This window comes from Aethalodelphis obliquidens, unplaced genomic scaffold (assembly GCF_003676395.1).
Source record: "Aethalodelphis obliquidens isolate GAN/ISIS:26980383/991018 unplaced genomic scaffold, ASM367639v1 scaffold26, whole genome shotgun sequence".
In the NCBI taxonomy this organism is placed as follows: domain Eukaryota; kingdom Metazoa; phylum Chordata; class Mammalia; order Artiodactyla; family Delphinidae; genus Aethalodelphis; species Aethalodelphis obliquidens.
Window position 1 is genome coordinate 18046013 of NW_020837970.1, and position 24334 is coordinate 18070346.

Here is a 24334-nt window from a genome sequence, read left to right on the forward strand (position 1 = left end):
GGGAAGCCCTATAGTCTTCACTTTTTAGCAGCAATGCTCTTTTTTCCAAACAAAGTGGTATGAGAGATCCTAATCATAAAATAAATTTTTAAAAACTCGATGTGTTGTGTTAGTATTAATTTTAATTAAAACATTAGCATCTAACTGTTATAATAGCAATTAGTGAGCATGTGGCTATTTCGTTGAGTAGAAATTTTAGCGCTTAGAATATGGAAAATGATTTTAGATGCCTGAGCATCCAATTTGTTTCTGAATTTTATTTTAGCTTACAGTTCTTGAGGCATTCCTGATTAAGACAGACAACAAATTGCAAATTGTAGACAGGCAATCTCTTTGATTAAAAATGGGAGCAGTTTGTCCTGAGGGCTGCCTAAGAATGAGTTAATACAGCAGTGTCCAGTGTGTTATAATTAGGCATATACAATGGTTAAAAAGGATGTTTATCAAGTTCTTCCTATTTTACAGACATGTTTTAAAGATTATGAAAACATTAAAATACAACTGTAGAATAGCTTGAAAGCCTATTTAGTCTAGCACACACGTTTTATCAGTGAAATTAGCCCCAGTGACCTGTCCAGGGTCTCAGCAGGGAACAGTAGTTCCTAGGCTGACACGCGTGTGGATCTTGGCCCCTTAAGTTACCTCCTCCGACCTTGGTTAGACCAGATGACTTCTATGGTTTCTTCCGCTCTAAGTCTGTGATTCTAGCATTCTTTATTTAGTGGGAATACTTGGTAAGAAGACTGATTTTACTATGATAAGCCGCCTCCTCCTCCTGTGGGTTGGACCATTTTGTTCTTCTCTGTATTACAAAAATCTGTTAGGAAAAGAAATTCAAAGTTATATTTTTTGAAAAGGACATCCTTTGCTGAAACTCCATTTTATTATTGTTCCTACCCACTTTAGTGATGTTTGTATAAAATAGAGAACTGTGGTTTTCTACAGCAAGGAGAGACAGTGGGGTATTTGCTAACACTCACTGGCAACGGCAAGGTCCAAATTTACGAAGAAATCCAAATTTGCTTTTCATGGCCAGCTAGGTCAATGCCCTATGCCACCCTTGTTTGTGTTCTGTTCCCTGACATTTTAGCTTTTATTAAAAAAAGAAAAAAAAAAAAAACCTGGTTCAATTTGTCGATGACTTTGAACGACAGCAGAGAGGAAGACACACATCCTCGTCTACGCTGATGATATTGTTTTCCAGCCATCCTAAGAAGCAGATAAGTCATTCTGCTAGTTACCATCTGAATGGCCTTGTGTCAACAATGTCACTATTCCCAACTTATTTGAGGCAAAGATTTTTCCGGTGTTCAGGTAGACACTTCAATAACTCTGGAGCACTCCAGTTCACTTCTCATCTCAGGGGTAAAATCTTAGTTAACCACTCAAAATCAATGTTCTACCAAAGCACCTATTAAGTTATAGGTTTATAGCCTTCCTCTGCTCAAGATCTCTAGAAGTTTCTGTACCTTAAAAAGAGCAGGCTGTTTCCTATCTTACTTAAAATACAAGCTGAGCAAATTGAATCTACAGGGATTTCTTTGTAGTCCTCAAACATATAGAATACAGTCTCAACGAGGGTGACCTTAGGCCTCAAAAGGTAAGCCCCAGGATTGCTAGGATGACTCAAATACACTCAGAGAAAAGGTGGTCTTGGAGAAATCCTGGTCTATAAGCTCGTGATGCCATGATTTTAGCTTCCCTTTCCACTCACTAGTCAAAAGAGAACATTCTGGAGGCTTAAGGCAGAGTGCGTCTAATAGGAAATAGAGGCTGTCCAAAAGATTTAAAGACCCTTGGGTCTGTACTGGAGAGAAAGCCTCCATCAGATCCTTTTGTTACAACAGGAAAAAGTGGTTGGGAAAATTTTTCGTGCCAGGGCTTCAGGCAACACATGGAGACAATGGATAAGAGAGAATCCAAAGATTCTGAGAAATTGCAGCTTTCCCATGACTATAAAAAGCAAGTCCAACACAATATTAAGAGACTCCCTTCCGTGAACTATCAGGGAAGAGCAGGCAGTCAGAAGCCATTTTTCTCTCCGTCACTGTCAACCCCAGGCTGCATGTCCTCATCCAGAGGACGCTTGCCTTTGTGGGCACTGCATTCACCCATTTCCAGAGCTGTTCTCACTCCCTCTCTTGTAGCTTCTGCTTTTCCCCCTTAGTGTGTGCTGTTCACCGCTGTGTTCAGTGTCTCAGTCACTATTCACCTCGCCTGTTTGGCTTCCACCCTATCATTCTGTTTCTAAGAGTTTGAGCCAGATAGCTGTGGGTTCGTGGTCTGACCCTCAGCTATATGACCTCTTTCCTTCTCTATTAAAATGGAAGTAAATATTGTCACCTTACTAGATTCTCAACAAGTACCAGTTTCCTTTCTTTCTGTTGCTTTTCTTGGCATCCATCAGCACCTCTATGGACTCCTTTGAATAATGAGAACCTGCCTTTCTTATAGGGTCCAGAGAGTCCATCAATTGTCAAAACTGAATTTTTGACTCTTTTTGACTTTGGCTCTGGTTCTCTTTTAACTAGGGTTGCTTTTACTCTGCCAGAGAAATGCTTTTCTTTTTACTTCCATATTTGCTGCCATTCCACATTCCTTGAAGTATACGCAGTCCGGCTGTTCTCTAGCTAAGTAACATTCCAAGGTAGCTATTGTTTAAGCTAGGAATGAATATCATTTGTTTGTATTTCTTTGAATTTGCCCTCTATGTTATCTTTAACTTGACTTTAAATAAAACATAATATGTATTGAGTTCCTCGCCTGTGTCAGATGCTTTTTACAAACTTTGTCTCCGTTTATTATCATAAAACCAACCCAACAGATTAGAGCAGAATTAATAATTAGCATTGCTAATTAATAGGTACTGTCACTTTAACAAAGTATTTTTGCCGTCAAAGTGGAATGATGCTGGATCATTTTCAAAATTTCTACTTTCACTCAGTTATCACACCTGGGGTAAAGCTCACTCTTGAGACACTATAGCCCCAGGCACTCCTTTCCACCTGGAATCAGGAACTTAAATATAGGCATAATGCCTAGGAGAAAATAATCATCTTGTTTAAGTGACAACTGACATCAGGAAGCCTTTTGAGCCAGAGGACTGACATGATGACAGCTGTATTTTGGGAAGATAAATTTCACAGCCACATGCAGGATAGATTACCTGAAATCACAACATTAGCCTTTCTTACGCTTATACATCTGGGGGGCATGACTTAAAAGCTCATAAGTGTGATCTGTTTAAAGAAGGGGCTGGTGAAAATTAAGAATTTCAGGGTTCCACCAAAGATGGTGAAGAATCAATGTTTATCCAACTGGTTTGCATGTCCTAAATATTTACGTACACAAGCGCATATAGGTGATGCAGTCACTTGGAAGCCATGTGTGGGTATCCTATCTGCCATTGCCCTACCTACCTTAAAGTTGGTTTAAAGTTGCAGAAGAAGGGTTAAAGTTGCAGAAGAAGGGAAGTTTTCTGCAAGCGTGAGAATTATTCATCTGGCTGCCACCTGAATTATTGTTATGGAACACATTGAGTTTGACAGATAACCCTGTTCTTAGACATCCTTCAAAAGAAGCGTGAAGGAGCCTTCGTGTTTAAATATTTCAGCCAAATTTCTTCCTTCTGAGCATGCATGGAACACAATGTCTGTCTTTCTTTTTTTTTTTAATTTTCTTTATTTATTTTTGGCTGCGTTGGGTCTTCCTTGCTGTTGTGCAGGCTTTCTCTCGTTGCGGCGAGCGGGGACTACTCTTTGTTGCGGTGTGCGGGCTTCTCATTGTGGTGGCTTCTTTTGTTGTGGAGCACGGGCTCTAGGCGTGCGGGCTTCAGTAGTTGTGGCACGCGGGCTGAGTAGTTGTGGCACGTGGGCTCAGTAGTTGCGGCGCATGGGCTTTGTTGCTCCTAGGCATGTGGGATCTTCCCAGACCAGGGCTCGAACCTGTGTCCCCTGCATTGGCAAGCAGATTCTTAACCACTGTGCCACCAGGGAAGCCCCTTTATTTCTTAATGAAATAAATATTCACATTGGATGCACCTATGGTTAGGAGAGAGAATAAGAAGGAATTATCTTTATTTGATGTCTTGGTCAGTCTAGCCCTAAAGAGCAAGCTCTTGGATTGGGTAATGATATCTCTCATGGAATGATGTTTGTCCTTGAGTCATAAATATTTCCCAGCTTGGTGCACCAACAGTTTCCATTCCCAGCAAGACAAATGAGAAAGCTAGTTACTATTTCAATAAATAAGTTTGGACCTATGAATTTGTTATGAAAGAAAGGATGGTGTTATAGATGTCCCCTCCCTTAGGTGAATGAGCGCTGCATGAGGGGAAAGAGACAGCATGGGACTTTAGGGGGGGACAAGAGAACAAAGAGAAGCTATAGGAAGGAGATGTGGAAACAGTTCAGTCGGCCCTTGTGGGAGTCCTCAGACCGTAAGTAGCACCCCGTGAAAAGGTCTTGGGGAAAGCCAGAGAGCAGCCCTAGAGATAGAACAATAAGAGGGAATTAGCCTTATTTGATTTCTTGGACATTCTAGCCCTCAGTATACGTAGCCCATGGTCGGCCATCTACCAGGTTCTGTTCTTAAGGTAAAGAAAGATTTCCACTGGGCTAAGGGACTATGCCAGAAAGAGCCAGAAGTCCCTTCATTCAAATCCACCATCACCACCTCTGTGTTACACATTACTTATCTTCTGTGAGCTTCGATAAAGTAGGGATAGTCAAGGTAATTAAACAGGATAACATGTTAGGTGCCTAGCACGTGGCCAGTACTCTACCCATGACAGCTATCAAATATATATGTGGGGCTTCCTACTGCCTGAATCCCTGGGAGTTGCTTGAATCCCTATTTGCACCTGTTTTCCACCTACAGTCCATCTAAGACAGTGCTTCAACATGCCTGAGCTGTGAGCCCCACCCACAGCTTCCCTTGCTGTTTCTGAAATGAACATAACCTCTTTACAACGTCTGAGGCTTTCCATAACTGGTCTCTAAGACAAACCAGGAAAGACTAACAAAACAAGCAAACCCACACTTTTTAAAAAAAAAATAGAGAGGTAACAAAGTTATAAGAAAATCTCTGGAATTCTTGATCCCCATTGTCCCAGAATGTTATTGAAATGCAAATAGATCATAGCAGTTTGCCGTTACAACCCTGGCCTGGAACACCACTTGAGAATCGTGTGTAAATAGAAGTGGGGTTTCTGTGGACAGTGCAAACAGAACAACCTCCTCTGTTAGAGTAGAAATGTGTGTGCCTGGTGTGAGAGTAAGGATTCCCATGGGAATGTCCATGCCCAGGGACAGGCCATTGAAGGGAGGCAGGTGCACCCTCAAGGAGAAGGAAAGCATGCCAACATTTTTCCAGCCCCAAGTCCAAGCCGGTTCTGAATTAGGTGCCTTCATCTGCATGTTTTCATTCAATCTTCACAACAGATTTGAGAAACTATATTTCAATACCCTTGCTTTACAGGGAAGGAAACTAAGGCTCAGAAAGATGATGTCACCTGCAGGAATACATTAGGGATGCTCTTAGGCGGGCATCCCTGTGTCTAGAAGAAATACTTTTGAAGATGTGGGAGCATAGAAGAGAAATTCTTATTTCAGATTATGGAAATGAAGAGGGGTTAAAGGAACCTAAACCGGGAATTTTAAAGGCAGGAAAATAAGCATAACGGAGATGTTATGTTAAGTCTTCAGTGAAGACTTGGGAAGTCTGGGAACAAAGAGAGGTTTAAATCACAGCAAACACACTTCAGATTCAAGGTCAGTGTTAACAGTGCTCCCAGCCACTCAGGGCTTCTCATTGACCCTCCACAATCTCGTAACTTCTCTCCTCCTTCTCTTTTCTGTCCCTTTGTTCTGTCTCCAGCTCTGGAAGCAAAACCAGACTCTTCTCCTATTTAGTTATATCTCCGTTTAGCCATTATCTCTTGTTGCCTTGATTTCTGCTGACCCCCAGGCCTCAGGGTCCCACCTCCCAGCCCATGCAGTTTATCCAAGTATTTTCACAGAGACAGTTTGCTTTCCAAAAGGAGTCGCTATTCTAGCTGGTAGACAAAACCTTTTTCACATGGTTACAGGGATGTAAGAAGAAGAAAGAAAAGAACATAGACCATTTAAGTGAGGAAACATTAAAACCCTGCCTCAGAGGAGCAGGGGGACATCATAGCGTCATGAAGAGGCGTCTCTAGCCTGTAGCCTCTAGAGAGAGGAAGTCCTCTCTCTGCCACCCTGGAGAAATCACTTCCCCTCCTGAGACTTTGTTCTTCATCCCTGGAGCAAGGGGCTGGGTCTCCCAGAGCCCTTCCTGCTGTCCAGTACTGGGATTCTCAAGAGACTCTGTTTAGGAATGTGTGTCTTGCCTCCACCCAGTCCCTATTAAAAATATCACAGAGAAAAGCTTCCCAAAGGCATTATTTCTTTTTAATTTTTAACCTAGAGGGTGATGGTGTTGTGTTGTCTTTGTTTTGACCGGGTGGGAGAATTGGTTGGGCAACTTGGGAAAAGTAGAAAGAACTGGGAGCAAACAAGAAGTGATTCAGAAAGTCAAATAATCTCAGATAGCACAGGATTCACCTGAAGATGCTACTCAAATGTAGGCTCCAATTCATTAAGCCTGCAGTGGGCCCCAGGGTTTCTAACGAGCTCTCAGATGATGCCTATGCTTCTGGTCTGTGGGCCACACTTTGGGTAACAGTGGGGCTAGAGAAGGTCAAATAGTGCTTATTATTCTTGATTTTTAAAAAAGAAAATCAGAAGAGAGGAGTGAAAAATATAGTTTGGAAGGATACCTATCCAAAAAGCTAAAATTTAAAAAATGTTTAGGGCTTCCCTGGTGGCGCAGTGGTTGGGAGTCTGCCTGCCGATGCAGGGGACACGAGTTCGTGCCCCGGTCCGGGAGGATCCCACATGCCGCGGAGTGGCTAGGCCCATGAGCCATGGCCTCTGAGCCTGCACGTCCGGAGCCTGTGCTCCATTGAAAAAAAAAAATTGTTTTGTGTTCTAGAGGAAAGTTCCAGTGAAAGAGGGAGAGAGAATTAATATGACTAAATTTAATGAATGAATTAGTGATTATCAAGATGTACACTCAGACCCTCGCTCTAAGATGACTCCATCCAAGGCCTACTTCCCTAGGAAAGCTTCTGCCTGAAACAGGCAACACTACTAATCTTCCAGATTCCAAAGTCACAGACCTCCAAGTCTTCCTTACTTCACATTCAGTAGACCATCCTTCATCACTCTGTTGGTCATTCCTCCAGCCTAACGTTGGTGTGCCCTTGCCCTCTGTTCTAATTCCATCTCTCTGGTCCAGGCCACCGTCCCTCTGTGCCCATTTTAATGTAGTTGTCTGTGTGCTTCTCAATCTCTAGTCTGTTCCATCTCTAACCCACTGCCTGTGTCTGCCAAGCGTCTTCCAACAACAGCGTTTCAGTGTGTCCTTCCCCCACTCAAGAGTCTTGGGATTCGGGCCCTCGTGCTTTGGTAGCCAGCTTTTCTTCTCATCTCCTGTCCCTCACCCACTAACCCACCCACACAGCCAGTCTTCTCAACCATCCCTGAAGAGATCACCCAGTGACATCGAAAAAGCCCATGTAGCCCCCAAAATTTAACTCACACAGCTTTTTAAGCACTTTCTTGAACATTTTGGAAATAAAAGTCCTGAATATCCCACCCACGTTTTGAAATGCTCCACGAAAACATTTTGAGAAATGAACATCACATCTTAACAACATGGCAGCAACTTGCACATAAGAGCACAGTAAATATAGTCACCCTGAATTTCTGAGTCTACCCTTCTTATGTTTCTCGACTATCGTTCCTTTTAATGTTTAACCACTGTTTCATGTCCCTAAACTAGTTGCTTATGTGAGTACCCTTTTACAAAGGCTTGTAGGTGCCACCTTGTGGAGAAAAATGCAAACAGGCAGGTCTAGAGATAGGCTGTGAGTCAAGGAAATGACGAGGACAACCGCGAGCCTCCCTCTTTGCTGGTCCCTGGATTCCCCCACAGTCCTCCAAGGGCCTTTTGATCGGACCTGTGGATCCCGGCTGTCTGCACCCAGGAGGCCGTGTAAATTGGGCCAGTGTGCAAGCAGCCTCCATCCTAGAGCACAGTTCATCCGCCCAACTCGCTCTTGCCTTTTTGCTAGTAATCCAGCTTCCAGAACTTTGCCCTGTAGAGTGTAGACAAGTATCTCTCTGCTCCTTTCTGCAAGAAACTTCCTAACCCTGACCCCTTGGCTGCCCAGACCACAGCTCCTCACAGACCCATCCCTCCTGAGGCCCTACAGAGTGCAGATACAATCTGACCAAATACTTTAAACAGAATTCTCTTTAAACAGAGAATTTACCAGTCAGCCTTACATTTTAAAAGTAAAGTGGAAGTCCAGAGGTTTCTACTATTCTGTACAGAAATATGGACACCTTACTTTTATAATAGAGCCGTTGTCCTTGTTGTAATTCATTCATGCCCCGCCCCCAGCCATTTCAGTCCATCAGGGAGGAAGATCATGAAAGCGAAGCACTGAAATTTTAGAGTCTGGAATCCCCCTACTCTCCAGGGAAAGACGACCCTAGTGGGAACTGGGGTGGTAATTCTCTCACTGCGTATCAAATGTTTCCCTCTCAGCACTACTTCCCTCAGATTTGTAAACACTTGTGTAGTTGATTCTCACCCAATTTTATCCTAGGAGAGCACCAACATTTTCTTCCAGTGGAATCACTTGGTGAGGTGCTATTCTCTAATGAAATAAGATGAGGTACTGAAAAGGGACAGCCATAAGCTTCACTAAAACCAGATCGCCAGTTTCACAATTACCTTCTTTAAGGAAGCCAAAATACCTTTTATCGCATGGACCATTTCTTCCCTCCAAATGAATGACATTGTCAGTTTGTTTCCCGTTGATTCCTGTTTCCGATTTCATTTTGTCCTACATGAAGCAAACTCCTCTGACTTTAGACATGGCAGGATTCTTCACATCAGGGCTGTATCTTTTTTTTTTCCCCAGACACAATTTAGCACCAGAAGAGACTTAGAGATGATCCAGTTCAAGAAGCAAGTTGGTTCCTATCATTTTGATCTCTTGATTCCTCAAGCAGCTGCTACTTCATTCAACACTTACTATGCACCTACTGTATACCAGGCACTGTGCTCTTTCCAGTACATAACCCTGCTCATAATGAAGTTTAGCCAAAAGGCAAGATTCAAGAGCTCTAGAAGGCTACTGGCTAGCCTGACAACAGTGGGGAAGTGTTTTTTAAAACTGGATAATTAAGTATTCTGTGCTCATCAGCTTCTGACACTTACAGATGACTGTTTTTGCGCTTCTAGGAAATTGCCATTGTTTTAAAGCTTTTTTTCCAGGGGATCTGTGCTCCTAGGTGTTCCGTGAGCTGTGGAATAAACTAGAGCAGTGCTCCTCAACCGGGGGTGGTTTTGTTCCCAAAGGGACATTTGGCAATGTCCAGAGACGTTTCTGTTTGTCATACTGAGGGGGAGGGTTGCTACTGGCATCCAGTGGGTAGAAGCCAGGGATACTGCTAACCATCCTACAATGCAGAAGACAATCCCCACAACCAAGAACTATCTAGGCCAAATTGGCACTAGAGCCGCAGTTGAGAAACCGTGGCCGTGAGGGAGAAGAGCCAGCAGGAAGGTGAGACGCGGGCTTCCGAACCCTGCCAGCCCCTCTTCAACCAGAACAGTTCTGCTTTTCTCATTTTACGTATTGGAGTTCTCTCTGTTTCTGCATGAGGTTTTGTTTGAAAAGTATGTGTTTTCTGCTTAAGGAAAAAAAGAAAACGACTGAGGTAGAAGGTAACTCTTTGCCTTCCGTATTATAGTTGAGACACATTGGGACGGATCAAGTGGGCAGCGGGATGAGGGCCAGTCAGGGGCAGACTGGAGCCTTCACCCTGAGCCTCGGCCTTGTCTGTGCAGGGCTCTGCATGCCTCCCTCTGAACATACACATGCCATATTGAAAGATGGCATCGTGTCTGCCTTTTGATTTAAACCAGGGGTTGGCTTTTTTTTTTTTTTTTTCTGTAAATCACTAAATCATACGTATTTTAGGCTTTGTGGGCCATACTGTCTCTGTTGCAACTACTCAACTCTGCTGTTATAACACAAAAGCAGCTCTGGACAGTGAGTAAACTGTAAGTAATGGACATGTTTGTGTTCCAATAAATCTTTATTTATAAAAACAGGTGATGGGCCAGATACGGCCTGTGGGCAGCAGTTTGCTGACCCCTGATTTAGACCATAAGGAGGAACCTTGTTGGTTTTACCTTCATGTCTCCCCTGCCTAACACCGTATTGGCACATAGTACAGGCTCCTCAGGAAACATTTACCAAACTATATTGAGGGTCAGTCGTGCTGGCACAAGTGCTAGAAGATTTTCGTGAGAAAAACAACTGGAAAAAGATCCCTCCCGTGTTTCCCAGAGGATTTCTGTATAGTGTTTAACTATTTCCCTATGTTGGACATTTAGGACGTTTCCATGTTTTCATTAATAATAATACTGTGATGAGCTCCTTCATAGAGAAATTGTTGGCCTCATTTCTTATAATTTCCTTAGTGTAAATTCCTAGAAGGATTCTTGGGTCAGACAGTATATATTGCTAAATAGCTTTCCAGGAAGGTGGTATTGATCTACATTCCTGACCGTAATAAGAGGGAGATACTTATCATAGGCAAAAGATTGCTTTCAACAGGGTGTCATGAATAAAAGTTTGGGCATCCATGTGTATTTCCATGAATTAGCTCACCATAAATGTAAGTAAATTGGTGTTAGCGACTAATCATTTTAATAATAACGTTCTCCCACACTGTTGGGAAAGCATGGTTATTAAGGCACATTGTTTTACCTGTCGGTGTCTTCTAACCAACCAGTTGAGTTTACCCTATCTGATGTGTTTACTGAGCACACACAGAAACATCTGCTTCCCATTAGGGAATCAGAAGCTCCACTATCTGCACGCCTGGCACCAGCCTACCCTGCCATGATGTACAGAGGCCTCCTCCCTGTGAAATTCACCACCAAATATGTCATCCAGCTTGCTCATTTCCCACAGGAAATTTCATTTAGGTTAATTTTGGCATACAATTGGAGGCAATTCTTGAGCAATTTCTCCTGTGTTGGCTTACAACCTATAAAATTTTCCTACAACATGTTGCAAAAATCACTGGAAGAGTATAAGGATATATGATAGTTGTCCAATTGCCTTTGTAACCACAAGAAATATCTCTTTTGAACGACAGTACATGGTGAGCGAAAAAAAAAAAAAGAGAGAGAGAGATGAAGTATAGATCAGGGGCCAGGGACCAGATGTTTGTCCTGTCCTTTATCACTCAATGCTATTGGAGAAGTAAGGGTGCAAAGGAGCCATGTAAGCTGTCTTACCTTTATGGAGAACTTGGCCCTTTCTTAGCACTTCACGCTTTTCTGAATTTCTCCAAATGAAGAAGAGAATATCTGCAACTGAGAAGTAATAGAAAGTGCTATAGAAATAAGAGTGAGTCTGAACACTTATATAAGGATGGGGTTTACTTTAAAATGGATAGATTCCAGCTGAAATCAAGTCTATGAAGACAATGATAAGCCCAGAGTTGCCTGAGAAGCCACTCTATCCAGCATCCTGCTAAATGCCTTCTGTGTTTACCTCAGCTGATCCTCCCAATAGTGCTATGAGGTACCGCCCCAGCCACAGATCAACTGAGGCTCAGAATGGCTGATCAACAGCACTTTGGTGGTGCCTCTGAAAGAGTTTAGAGACACAGACCAGCACTGTTAAGTCAACCCCATCAGAGACCAGTTGACCAGACTTCTGATCTGCAAACCAGAATTCAGGTCAGATTCATTTCTGAGCACCGTCCCCTGAAAGATCTGGATGGTGGTGGAAATGTTTTCGGCACCAAGCCCAGAGAGAAGCAAGCCACCCAGCACCACACATAAGTCAGGGACTGAGCCAGGACTATGCTCCGGGTTTCCTGATTCCCAGTGCAACATTCTTTCCCTCGTGCCGAACTGCTTTTCCTGCTAAATGACGTCAGCTCCACTTATCAACTTCTACCTCCATGTTTTAGAGGAGAATACCGGCTGCTTTAAAGAAAGCAACAAAGCACATGAAGCTATAGATGTGATAAAATTGTATAGACCTATACACCAAGAGAAAGTGCAGGTAAAAAATGGCAAAATCCAAATAAGGTTTATCCTTGAGTTAATATGTTATACTGATGTCCATGATACGCATGGTTTTGACAACATGCTGTGCTAATGTGAGATACTGTCATTGGAGGAGCCTGGGTGATGGGTCACTGAAATGCTCTGTACTGTTTTTGTAACTTCTTGTGAGTCTTAAACTATCTCAAAATTATAAGTTATAACAGTGAGAAAGTTATGTGACAGTAATGTGATGGAAAGATGAGCTAAAATATTTATTCACTTCCTGTGTGTATAATGGTAAAACAGGCAACGTGAGAGAGATACAAAATGTGCTTGGTGCTTCATAATGCTGGAAGAGGAGAATGCCAGAGTCACTTCTGGACCAAGCTCTCACAGTCACTACAGTAACAGTGCTTTGAACTTGCTCCTCTGCGCCTAGGTCACAGCCACCATCCTCTCCTTCGACAAAGCTAGAACCTTCAGTGTGACCTCTGATCCTTTGGAGGGGGGCAGTTTTTGCATAATGGTTACAAAAATGGGATTTGTGGTCAAATCCAGCCCCACCTCTTATTAGCAGCATAGCCTTAGGCCAGTTACCTAACCTCTCTCTGAAGTCTTAGTTTCCTAGTTTTTCAGCAATAGCACAGATTGCTTTTAGATTAAATGAGAAAACTACATATTCAGAGGACCTGGAATATGACAAAGGCTGTAAATGTTAGGTTTGATGATGCTGAGGGGGGGTAGGAGGAAGATAATCATTTGAGTTCCCTTCTACCTCACAAAGGCCTGTCCGTTTTGCTTCCTAAGCATCTTTCAAATCCTCTTCATGCCATCATCATTCCCCTAGTTCAGACTGGGCTCTTGCCACATTCTGCAGACTTATGCACCCCATTGTTAATTATCAGCTTTCTAAAAGAGAATTGATCTGGCCCAGCATGACATAGAGAATGCAGGGACTCCTCGTTGCCCAATAGCGTGTGATTTTCTGCATGTGTGTCTAATCTGGGATTCAAATTCCCAGAGTCAGGACCCGTGTCAGAGTCAGCCTGGGATTTCCCAGATTTTGCCCAGTGCAGTCACTCGACAACATTAGTGATAAAATGTGCGTTTACGTGTTTAGATCTTGCCATGGTTGATCCTTCTTGGGCTTCAGATTCTAGCCCAAAGGTCACTTCCTTAGCCATGCCCTCCCTGCCTGGACTCCAAGTCCAAATTTTCCCTCATTATATCATCTGATCTTCATAATAGCCCCATGCCAGAGAAGGGACAGTTGTCAGATATGTAATTTACCTATGCCCTCAGTGCTAAAAATAAAGGTCTTGAAAGCACGTCATCTGCCCAGTTTGCGTTATGGGGTTGTCCCTCCTGCTTTGCGAACTGCATGTGGGACATTGAGCAACTCCATAGCAACTGAGCCTCTCGAAGACCCTGGCTAGGCACTAGAACACTAGAAGGGTGCTCTGTTAGCCTTTTGTCACCCCTCAAGGAAGGTCCACACACTCCTTGTTCTGACTTCTCTCTTAAGGAGTGAACCCTGGATGCTCAGAGTCCAGAGATGGGCTTTGAGGAGGCAGGATGTTACCTTCAGTTCTTGGCGTCACTTGTGCAGCCATATGCGTCCTTGAAGCCAACCTCCAGGCTCTTAGACATCTACCAGGAAGAACGGCTGCAGCCCTCCCTCCCCATTGTCTAGATTCATCCTGAGTGGCAGTGTGGTGCAGGAAATCTGGTGTGGGATCCATTGGAATGTGCAGAGCATTTTAATATAGTGTCTATTTCCAAGATAAAATGTTATCTTGTCTGTGTGTGTGGTTGTCTGAAGCAATCCACGTCTGTGTAATTTCCTTGTGATCTCATCCCATTCTAACTGGGCTGCGGGCTGAGGATTCATGCAAAGTCAGTCCCTGTCTTCGGAGGTTCTTGTTCATTCGTGAAATATCCCATACACCCCACTGACAAGAGAAAGACTCACTGGACTGCCTGCTCTCCCCTCTCTGAGACCCACTCCTCACTACAGCTAAAGTTATCACCTGAAAAACAAATCTGAGGATGGCCCCCGCCTTCTTCAGTGGTTGTTGATATGATAGAATAAAACTCCTATTCTTCACCCTGGCAAACAAGATCCTTAACGGATTCAGCTAAATTCTCCAGCCTCCTTTCATCCTTAGCAGCAAACCTACACTTCAAGCGTGTCTGTCTATGAGCATGCTTTCCTACTTCCTCAGTGTTCTTTCCTACTTCTGTGCCTTGGTACACATTGTTGCCTTTACCTGGAGTGCCCCAAGGGAATGAGCTCCATCTGGGTTAAGTTGAGGCCAGGGGTAGCAAGAATGGATCATGTAGTGGGGAAGGGAAGAAGTTAAGATTCTGCTAGACGGGGCAGGGTGTGAGTGCTATCAGCTTTTCTGTTCATCTTCCCCTTCAGTGAGAATCAGAGGCATCTCCATTCAGTTAGAATCTTTCTTTAGCAACGTGGGATCTACTTTCCCAAACTTCTGCTGATGGTGGCCTTTTTGTTTGTTTGTTTCAAAGCAAAGGAGAACCCGGAGCAGGGGTGCGGGCTAGAAACCATGCACAGAAGGCGTTTTCCTTATTTTTCTGCTAAAACGTGCGCAGGGCAAGGGCAAGAAATATTTGAGGGAGGAGAAATTCATAGCAAACGTGGCACTTTGAAAAGCTAATTGGATGTGGAGGAACATGTTGAGATGATGTTCTGTTATTGTCAGAAATAATGTTTTACAGAGAAGCTATTTGTGAAGAGAGACCAGTTATTGTCGATGAACTAATGTGCACTCAGGAATATGGAAATAATAATGCAGATGTACAGTGCCTGCAGAAAGATGTCAGTCAAACAAGAAGTCGGAGGGGAAAGAATGAAAACCTTTTGATCTGACTCTGCCTGTAGGATTTGGCCTGTAGGACCCACATGAACAGACCCAGGATTGTTTAACAAAATCAAAAGTGGACTTTGAATGGTTTGCTGAGCACTTTGCCCCTGAGGTGGGGTCTGACGATTGCTCTTAGAATTCCAGAACCAACACAAACCTCTGATTCAGCAGACATGTGTCTCAAGTTGTAAAATACCATTCTGATTTCAAGTATCATTTCCTATCCCCGTAAACCAGTGAAATAATCCTGTCATCCCGATATTTCATTGTCCAAACTATAATCAGCTCACTTCTATCTGCCAACAGAAGTGTGACAGAATCTTCTCTGTTCAGACCACATGTCCCAACTTTAAATTCAGGATACACGAATGTGAGTCCTAGGGACTCAGCTGCAGACATGCAAAAGGATTCTGTGAAGACCATTCCATTTGGTCCTAAGGTTAAATTGCCTAAGAAACACACGAATAGGGAGGGGGAAGATAAAGCAAAAAGATCTTGGGATGAATAATGAGAAGATTCACTGGGGAGGAAATGCAGGAAGGTCAGAGTTCCTTTAAACTCTGATGTATCCCATTATTTAGATGTATATCATCCCGTTTGCCGATGTTTCTGGTCCTTGCTTCCCTGTACCCTTCTGCCCTGGGAGAAATGCTTTAGACGAGCCAAGCAAAAGTCCCAACGGCTCAGCTTTTCAGAGTCACAGTGACCAGTGGGGACCCAGACCTCAACCAATTTGATTTAATTTCCTAAGAAACAGGGCCTGAGAACACTACTGTTGGGGGTACTTGGCTAAGTGTTTGTATCATCTGTCATTTAGGACAGAAGACTTGAGGACAAACTCCAGTTTTAAGTCCCAGAAAACTTCCAACAGGGGGATGGATTTTCAGGACAACTTCACTATCCAACCTGTTTAATAAATATCCAGTCCCCACACCCTCCTTATGTATTTTCTCTGTGTTATTTTTCTCCTGATTACCAAGGGTGCTTGTTTTACTTACTTATTTACTGATGTGGCTTCCGCTTCACCCCTAGAATGCACATTTCACACATAACCTAGGAAGGAAGTTCCTTGCCCAGAGTAGGTGCTCAGTGGAAATCCGTTGAGCCAAGGGAAGAATGAACTTGCTTATCTACAGAATCTGGATGGGGGCAAGGAGGAAGTTCAGGTCGAGACCCACCAACAGATCTTCAGTCATTCCCTCTCCCCTTCCTCCCTGGGATGCTCCTGACATATGCTACAAGAGTCTCTTGTTTTCCACCTCTTTGCAGAGCATTGGCTGTGATGACTACCTAGGCTCCGACAAAGTCGTGGACAAATGCGGGGTGTGCGGAGGCGATAACACGGGCTGTCAGGTTGTGTCGGGCGTGTTTAAGCATGCCCTCACCAGCCTGGGCTACCACCGAGTTGTTGAGATTCCTCAAGGAGCCACAAAAATCAACATCACCGAGATGTACAAGAGCAACAACTATTTGGGTAAGCTTGATCTTTTTCCAGAGGAAACCAGCTGTCCCTACAAGATGATTTATGCCTTCCAGGACTGTGACACGGCAGTGTCCAGAGGTCCTTGGACCTGTACAAGGTGCCACTGGGGAATGCCAAAGCACTACCTGGCCTCCCCTTGAAATGATATGGAGAAAGTAAAAAAGTCCTTCTTGCGAGGAAATGTTTAACATCTACATATTTAAACCGGTCTTTCTTTCTTCCTTCCAAGAGAAACAAGGCTATGAAATCAGGAATGGCCTAAATTGTTTCTCTGAAATAGGGGAGGCTCTTTGAAATGCCAAGAGATCTGCCAGTCTTTTTCTGTTGGAATTTCAGGGGCACAGGGGCAGTGGGTGGTCCTGTCCAGTCTCTCACTCTGCAGGGGTCCAAAGCAAAAGCCATTTTTCTCTTCTTTCTGCTTCATCAGCCTGGGGCAACAGTATGTGTGTGTCTTTGGAACAGCTGCAGAACCCGTCAGCGATCATTTTGGGCAATATCATCAATGTTGGGAGACCATTTTTAACCCATTTTCCCACAAAAGGAGATCTTTGTTGATTCTTTCTTCTCTGTTTCTGGCTGATTTTATGCAAAGCAAATCAGGTCCTGCAAGTTAATTTTTAGCAATTCTAATTCATGTAACCATGGACAAATCAGTTAACAAATGGTATAAGGAAAGCAATTTCTTAAAAACATTTAATGAACAACAATATACATTTTTTATTTTTTTGATTATTTATTTAACAGAAATTTAAATAGCACAGACTATATGCTAGGCACTATTCTCGGTGCTTTACAGGTATTAAATCATTGAACCCTCTCAACAACCCTAGGAGATGGGAGCTATTCCCCTCCCCATTTCATACATAAGGAGACAGGCACAGGGCGGTCATGTACCTTGACAAGGTCACACAGCAAGGAAGAGGTGGAGCTGGGATTCAAAGCCAGGCAGTCTATCTCCAAGCGTGGTAGTCTACCAAGAGATAACACCCATGAGCAATTCTGGTACACCATTGGCCATGCAGCAGTCAATGGCTGCAGCAAGTGAGAGATCATTAACTTTATAAATTCGAGTACCAGGACCACCCCAGAAGACAACTCAAGAACTCTAGATTCTGAAGCTCTTCCATCTTTGTCTGGGCAAATGCATCCAAAATTAGCTTCACTTGGTTTTATTGGTGAGAGGAGGAAGGGATGGCAGATGGGACTCTGAAACAAACCCAATTAATAGTGGAAAGCTATTACATTTGCTCTGGCAAACCCAGGAGCCACCAAAGTGGCAATAAGGCTAGTTTCCCCCTGAGTTGTGTGTTATTTTTATTTGCAGAAAAAAAAAATGGTCTTTTTGCTTCCTTTCTTTTGTACTATTAAAAGAGCAAATCTTCACAAACATCCTGTTCCTAGAATGGAAAATGTTCTTTGAGGGATTGCTTTAAGTGTGACTGTGTTCAAATGCACCAGCAAACAATGCCACTTTTTGTGAGCTTTGCGTAGTTTTTAGTAATTTCCCTGGCTCGAATTAGTTCTATTCAGTAAGTGGCTTTTAAGCTGTGCCTTCCGAAGGCAAAATAGATAATCTGGGTGATTACCCACCAGATGTCTGAGTGGAAACTGCTCTCAGAGCCTCAGTGTTTTCATCTAGAATATGGGAATAAGAATCTGGACCTTACAAGTATTCATGAGAATCCATAGAATAACAGATATTCAGGACCCCACCGAGCCCCTGGCACTTATTAGCAGTTGACAAATGTTCAATCTCTTTCTTTTGTCTCAGAGAGCTTGCCAGTATGTCAAAGCTTTGTGGAATACAAATTCCCTAATTCCCTGAAATTCCCTAAAAAAGATGAAGAGGAGGCAGAGGAGGATGGAAGTATCCAGAATCAATGGAAGGGTGATTCCGAAAATCATGTTCAACTTCTTATGCCCAGTGACCAGTGGGGTGCATGAGAAGTCCAGAGTCCATGACAGTATGACGTGATGCCATGTGGCCAGAGTGGGGAGAGTAGAGATAGAAGAACAGGCGAGAGTGAAAGGAGTTTCCAGAAGTGATGAACAGGGCCTCCTGTTTAGGGCACTTAAGCATCACTTGGGATGTAACATCACCCAGAAGACTCTTTTTTTTTCTTCTTCTTCTTTCCTTCTATTATTGAGATTTAATTCGCCTACCATAAAATTCATTCTTTTAAAGCGCACAGTGGATGGGATGGTCTTTTTCTCATCACAGGTGTTCTCTTCCCCTATTCCACTTAATCCTATGAAATTTCCTGTTCTGGGAAGTCTATATATGTTCAAAGTTAAACTGCATGCAGTTGTTTGAGATTATGTGTAAGCTATTAGAGCACAGGTCTATCAAGCTATTTTTGAACTTTCCAATGACTGTATTTCACATTATACATTTTCAAACATTGAAACATTTTTCTTTCTTTTTTTTCTTGTCTTGAAACATTTTTCAAAGAGGTATGTAGTAGGGTTCTCCACAATCTTCCAGGTCATGATAAAAGTTTTGGTTTTCTTACCTTGTGATTTCTGGTTATGTAAACTGTACTTTGTACAAAAATTTGACTTGATGCACAAAACTTACTTGGCTGTCTGCGTACATTTGTTCTGCAGAATGCACAATGTAGAGGAAATGAATAGTTCGAATGTGTATCATTGCTTTTTAAAAATGCACACCTTTAACAAGTTTTTTCAGTTGCCCTATTGTTTCCCTGAATGGCCTTTGGGTTATTAGTAATAAAAATCAAATTTGCCTTGTGAAATACTCGGAATTGTTAAAATGACTGACTCTCCAAACTTGACAGAGATAGAAAGTAGATTTCTATGAAAACAGAAGGACTTGTATTATTAGTGCTGGAGAAGGTGGTTTAATCACCTCATTTTTAAAGGTTTGTTTAAAACCCACAATATTTAAATGACTTATTCTAGGCTATTTGCTTAGTTAATAATAGTAGTCATGCTACATGTGTAGTACTTTAGTCTCCAAGTGTTTTTACATGCATGGTCTTCTGACTTTTAAAAATGGACATTCTTTACTTTGCTTGCTTCAAAAAAGATCTGGAGTTATTTACTAAAGATGCAATTATTGAGTTAGCATGTGAAAATTGAAATTTAAAAATCAAAAACTTTGGAAAAATATCTGTTCAGGCCTTTTGCCCATTTTTAATTGGGTTGTTTGGTCTTTCTGATACTGAGTTGTATGAGCTATTTATATATTTTGGATATTAACCCCTTATTGGTCATATCATTTGCAAATATTTTCTCCCATTCAGTAGGTTGTCCTTTTGTTTTGTTGATGGTTTCCTTTGCTGTGCAAAATCTTTTAAGTTTAATTAGGTCCCATTTGTTTATTTTTGCTTTTGTTTCCTTTGCCTTAGGAGACAGATTCAAAAAAATATTGCTACAATTTGTGTCAAAGAGTGTTCTGCCTATGTTTTCTTCTAGGAGTTTTATGGTTTCCAGTCCTACATTTAGGTCTTTATTGAAGAGACTATCCTTTTCCCATTGTATATTCTTGTCTCCTTTGTCATAGATTAATTGACCATAAGTGTATGGGTTTATTTCTCTGCTCTCTTTTCTGTTCCATTGATCTATGTGTCTGTTCTTGTGCCAGTACCATACTGTTTTGATGACTGTAGTATTTTGGTTTGGGGGTTTTTTTTTGCTGTACGCGGGCCTCTCACTGTTGTGGCCTCTCCCATTGTGGAGCACAGGCTCCCGACACGCAGGCTCAGTGGCCATGGCTCACGGGCCTAGCCGCTCTGCGGCATGTGGGATCATCCCAGACCGGGGCACGAACCCGTGTCCCCTGCATCAGCAGGTGGACTCTCAACCACTGCGCCACCAGGGAAGCCTGATGAATGTAGTTTTACAGTATAATCTGAAGTCAAAGAGTGTGATGCCTCCAGCTTTTTTTTTTTTTCTCAAGATTGGTTTGGCTATTCTTGGTCTTTGTGGTTCTACATAAATTTTAGTAGTATTTGTTCTAGTTCTGTGAAAAGTGTCATGGAGAAGACATAGAGATGGCCAAAAGACACATGAAAAGATACTCAACATTACTAATCATCAGAGAAATGCAAATCAAAACCACAATGAGTTATCACCTCACACCTGTCAAAATGGTTATCATCAAAAAGACCACAAATAACAAATTTTTGCAAGGATATGAAGAAAAGGGAACCCTCCTACACTGTTGGTGGGAATGTAAATTGATGCAGCCACTGTGGAAAACAGTATGGAGCATCCTCAAAAAACTAAAAATAGAACTACCATATGATCCACCAATCCCACTCCTGGGTATATATTGGAAGAAGAGGATAATACTAAAAGTTATACGCACCCTAATGTTCACAACAGCATTACTTACAGTAGCCAAGATATGGAAGCAACCTAAATGTCCGTCAACAGATGAATGGATAAAGAACATGTGGTACAAAAAATGGGATATTACTCAGCCATAAAAAAAAGAATAAAATCTTGCAATTTGCAACAACATGGAACGGGAGGGTATTATGCTTAGTGAAATAAGTCAGACAGAGAAAGACAAAGACTGTATGTTATCACTTATATGTGGAACCTAAAAAATGAAACAAATATATGTGGAATCTAGAAAAATGGTTCAGATGAACCTATTTGCAGGGCAGGAATAGAAACACAGACGTAGGGAATGGATGTGTGGGCACAGGGGTGATGGGGAGGGTGGGATGAAATGGAAGATTAGGTTTGACATAAATACACTACCATGTGTAAAATAGATAGCTAGTGGGAATCTGCTGTATAGCACAGGGGGTTAGCTCCGTGCTCTGTGATGACCTAGACGGGTGGGATGGTGGGGGAGGGAGGTCCAAGAGGCAGGGGATATATGTATACATATAGCTGATTCACTTTATTGTACAGCAGAAACTAACACAACATTGTAAAGCAATTATATGCCAATTAAAAAAAATGAATGAATGTAACAAAACAGAAACAGACTTACAGATATAGAGAACAAACTAGTGGTTACCAATGGGGAGAGGGAAGGGGGAGGGACAAGATAGGGGTATGGGATCAAGAGATACAAACTACTATGTATAAAATAAAAAAGCAACAAGGATATATTGTACAGCACAGGGAATATAGCCAATATTTTATAATAACTTTAAATGGAGTATAATCTATAAAAATATTGAATCAGTATGTTGAACATGTGAAACATATAATATTGTAAATCAACTATATTTCAATTTTAAAAAATCAAAAACTTCACGGAAGAAAGAGGCATATATACCAAAAGCCTTGGCTAATATGTAAATAGCGATAGAGCATTCAACCTGACTCTTGAGTTTATGGCTTTCTTTGGTTTGGCCATCAAGAACTGGACCTGCTGGACTCAGATTCTGAAAGCCTGAGTTCTGGCCCTGGCCCTGCCGTAACTCACAAGGGGTTCTGGCCCACGTGTAGCTGGGAAGACAGGCCAGCTCAGCACCTCGTGATGTGTACTATTTCTCTGAGCAACGCTGAAGAAATCACGACGTTTAATGATACACAGATTTCAGGAGATAGGATGTTTATCTGTCTCATTTTAGGTTGGAAACCAATGAAGTTCTGCAGAAATGAGCTCCACTTTTCAGTGTTTATTTGAATTTTTCACTTGCTCCAAAATATAGACTGGCTGGTAGATTATAGGTTCCCAGATCTTTTTTTTTTTCGTGGAAAATACTTTAGAACCAGTGTATCTATTGTAAACTATGTAGTCTCCTTTTCCACTTGAATTATTCTGAACCCTGCTCTTTGGAAATAAAAAGTTAAATCTAATTTTATTTTAATGATTGACATTTTATATTACTTGCCTCTTCCTTAATAAGATGTTGTGAAATTATTTTAGCTGAAATATCAAAGTTTGGCATAGTTCAGCCAGCTCAATTTACTAATGTCATTATGTAACAGTTAAGAAATCAGACATAAAAGCATACCAAGCAAAAATTGATTCTACAGGACATGTTCTACCTGCCAACATGTTTACACTGTCATAGAGCTTTAGACTTAGAAGGGATTCTTTTTGTTTTTGAAGATTTATAAACTTTTAAAAATAAACTGGCAGACTTCCCTAGTGGCGCAATGGTTAAGAATCCGCCTGCCAATTCAGGGGACATGGGTTCAAGCCCTGGTCCAGGAAGATCTCACGTGCCGCGGAGCAACTGAGCCCATGCACCGCAATTACTGAGCCTGCGCTCTAGAGCCCGAGAGCTACAACTACTGACCCCGCGTGCCACAACTACTGAAGCCTGCGTGCTTAGAGCCCGTGCTCTACAACAGGAGAAGCCACCACAATGAGAAGCCCGCACACCGCAACGAAGAGTAGCCCCCACTCGCCACAACTAGAGAAAGCCCACACGCAGCAACAAAGACCCAACACAGCCAAAAATAAATAAATTTTTTTAAAAAATTCAAATAAACTGGCAATACCTTTAAGCACGCTTTCTTAAAAGTTTTAAACAATGAAAGTAGTGGTCAGCATTTTAAAAATCAAGTATCATGGATCATCTGTAATTTGCAAGCCTTTAATTTGTTAGTTGAGCAGCTTTCTATGTGGGAAAGACTAGAGTATTTAAATAATATGATGCCTCACATCTGTATGATGATTAATTCCAAAGATTTAGTCACATGCATTGTAAAAAATTTGAACAATACAGATGATATAGAGCAAAAAGATGAAATTCTTCTTCCATGCCAACCTCACACTTGATCCACTGGTTTCAAGTGTAAAGATGGAGATAAAGGACCACTCTTAACACATCAGTGTATACCCTCCAGTCCTTTGTGGAAATACAAATAAATATATATTTTCTAAAATTCATGTTACTATATACACTTTCTGCAATGTGCTCCTTTATTTTAATGTTATATCATGATAACTTTTCATAGCAATGCATATAATAAGCTAATTCATTATTTTTGAGTAAAGAATATTCCATACAACAGATGTAACCTAATTTATTTAAGCATTTTCCTACTGAGGAATGTTGAGACTGGCTCCAGTTTTCTAATATTGCAAATAATACTTTCGATTTGTGGTTCAAGATGGCAGACTGCATACATGAATTTTTCTTCCCTTCCTCCCAAGGTTCATCAAAATGACACTAAAGGAATAAGAGAAGGTATAACCTACAACCACCAAAAAAACGGGGGGGGGGGGCCATCTATTACATGATTTTAACAAATTTCTGGAACAAATTCTCAAGTGTAGGTGGAGGAAATTTCACTAATAGAGCAAAGGAAATCACAGCCTAGGTAGCAGAGGGGACTGTGATAAAGGGGGATTGACCTGCTTGCAGAGCTCCATGAGCCTGTGAGTCTGGGGGACAGCAGGTAAAATGGAAGGTGGGAAGGGAGAATGGAGCTGAAAAACAGGGAAACAGTGAAAAAACTTGTATGTGAGCAGGCAGCCCCCACACACACGTTCAGAATGCTGGCACTGACTTCCTCATTCAAAAGGGCGTGGCTGAGAGGATTGGTGCTCCAAGATCTCAGTATTCATTCTGGAATTGGAAGAAGGAGCTGCTGAGTGACTGGTACCCCATCTCTTAGAACCTGGCCTGTTAATAAGCTCAGCCAATGTGTACAGAGTTCTCAGGCAGCCTTCCCACCACTTTTGTCTTAAATATCAACGGATGATTGAAAATAACATGAATGGACAACCAAGGATCACTAGACATTTTTAAAAGCCTGAAAGAGAAAACCCAAGATAAATAACAGAAAAAGATGTTTCTAGAAGAAACAGCAAATTCTTGGAGAAGAAAACTTGAAGAATGGT

At 42.0% G+C, this 24334-nt stretch overlaps 1 protein-coding gene across 2 annotated transcripts in view; it reads left to right on the forward strand.

The window, feature by feature from the left end:
* The window catches only part of THSD4 (thrombospondin type 1 domain containing 4), a 576361-nt gene that overhangs the window by 455568 nt on the left and 96459 nt on the right, over positions 1-24334 (forward strand). For both annotated transcript variants that reach the window (XM_027123511.1, XM_027123512.1), the window contains exon 8: positions 16332-16536. In XM_027123511.1, the coding sequence (XP_026979312.1) occupies positions 16332-16536 (205 nt within the window). The remainder of the gene's footprint in view (positions 1-16331; positions 16537-24334) is intronic.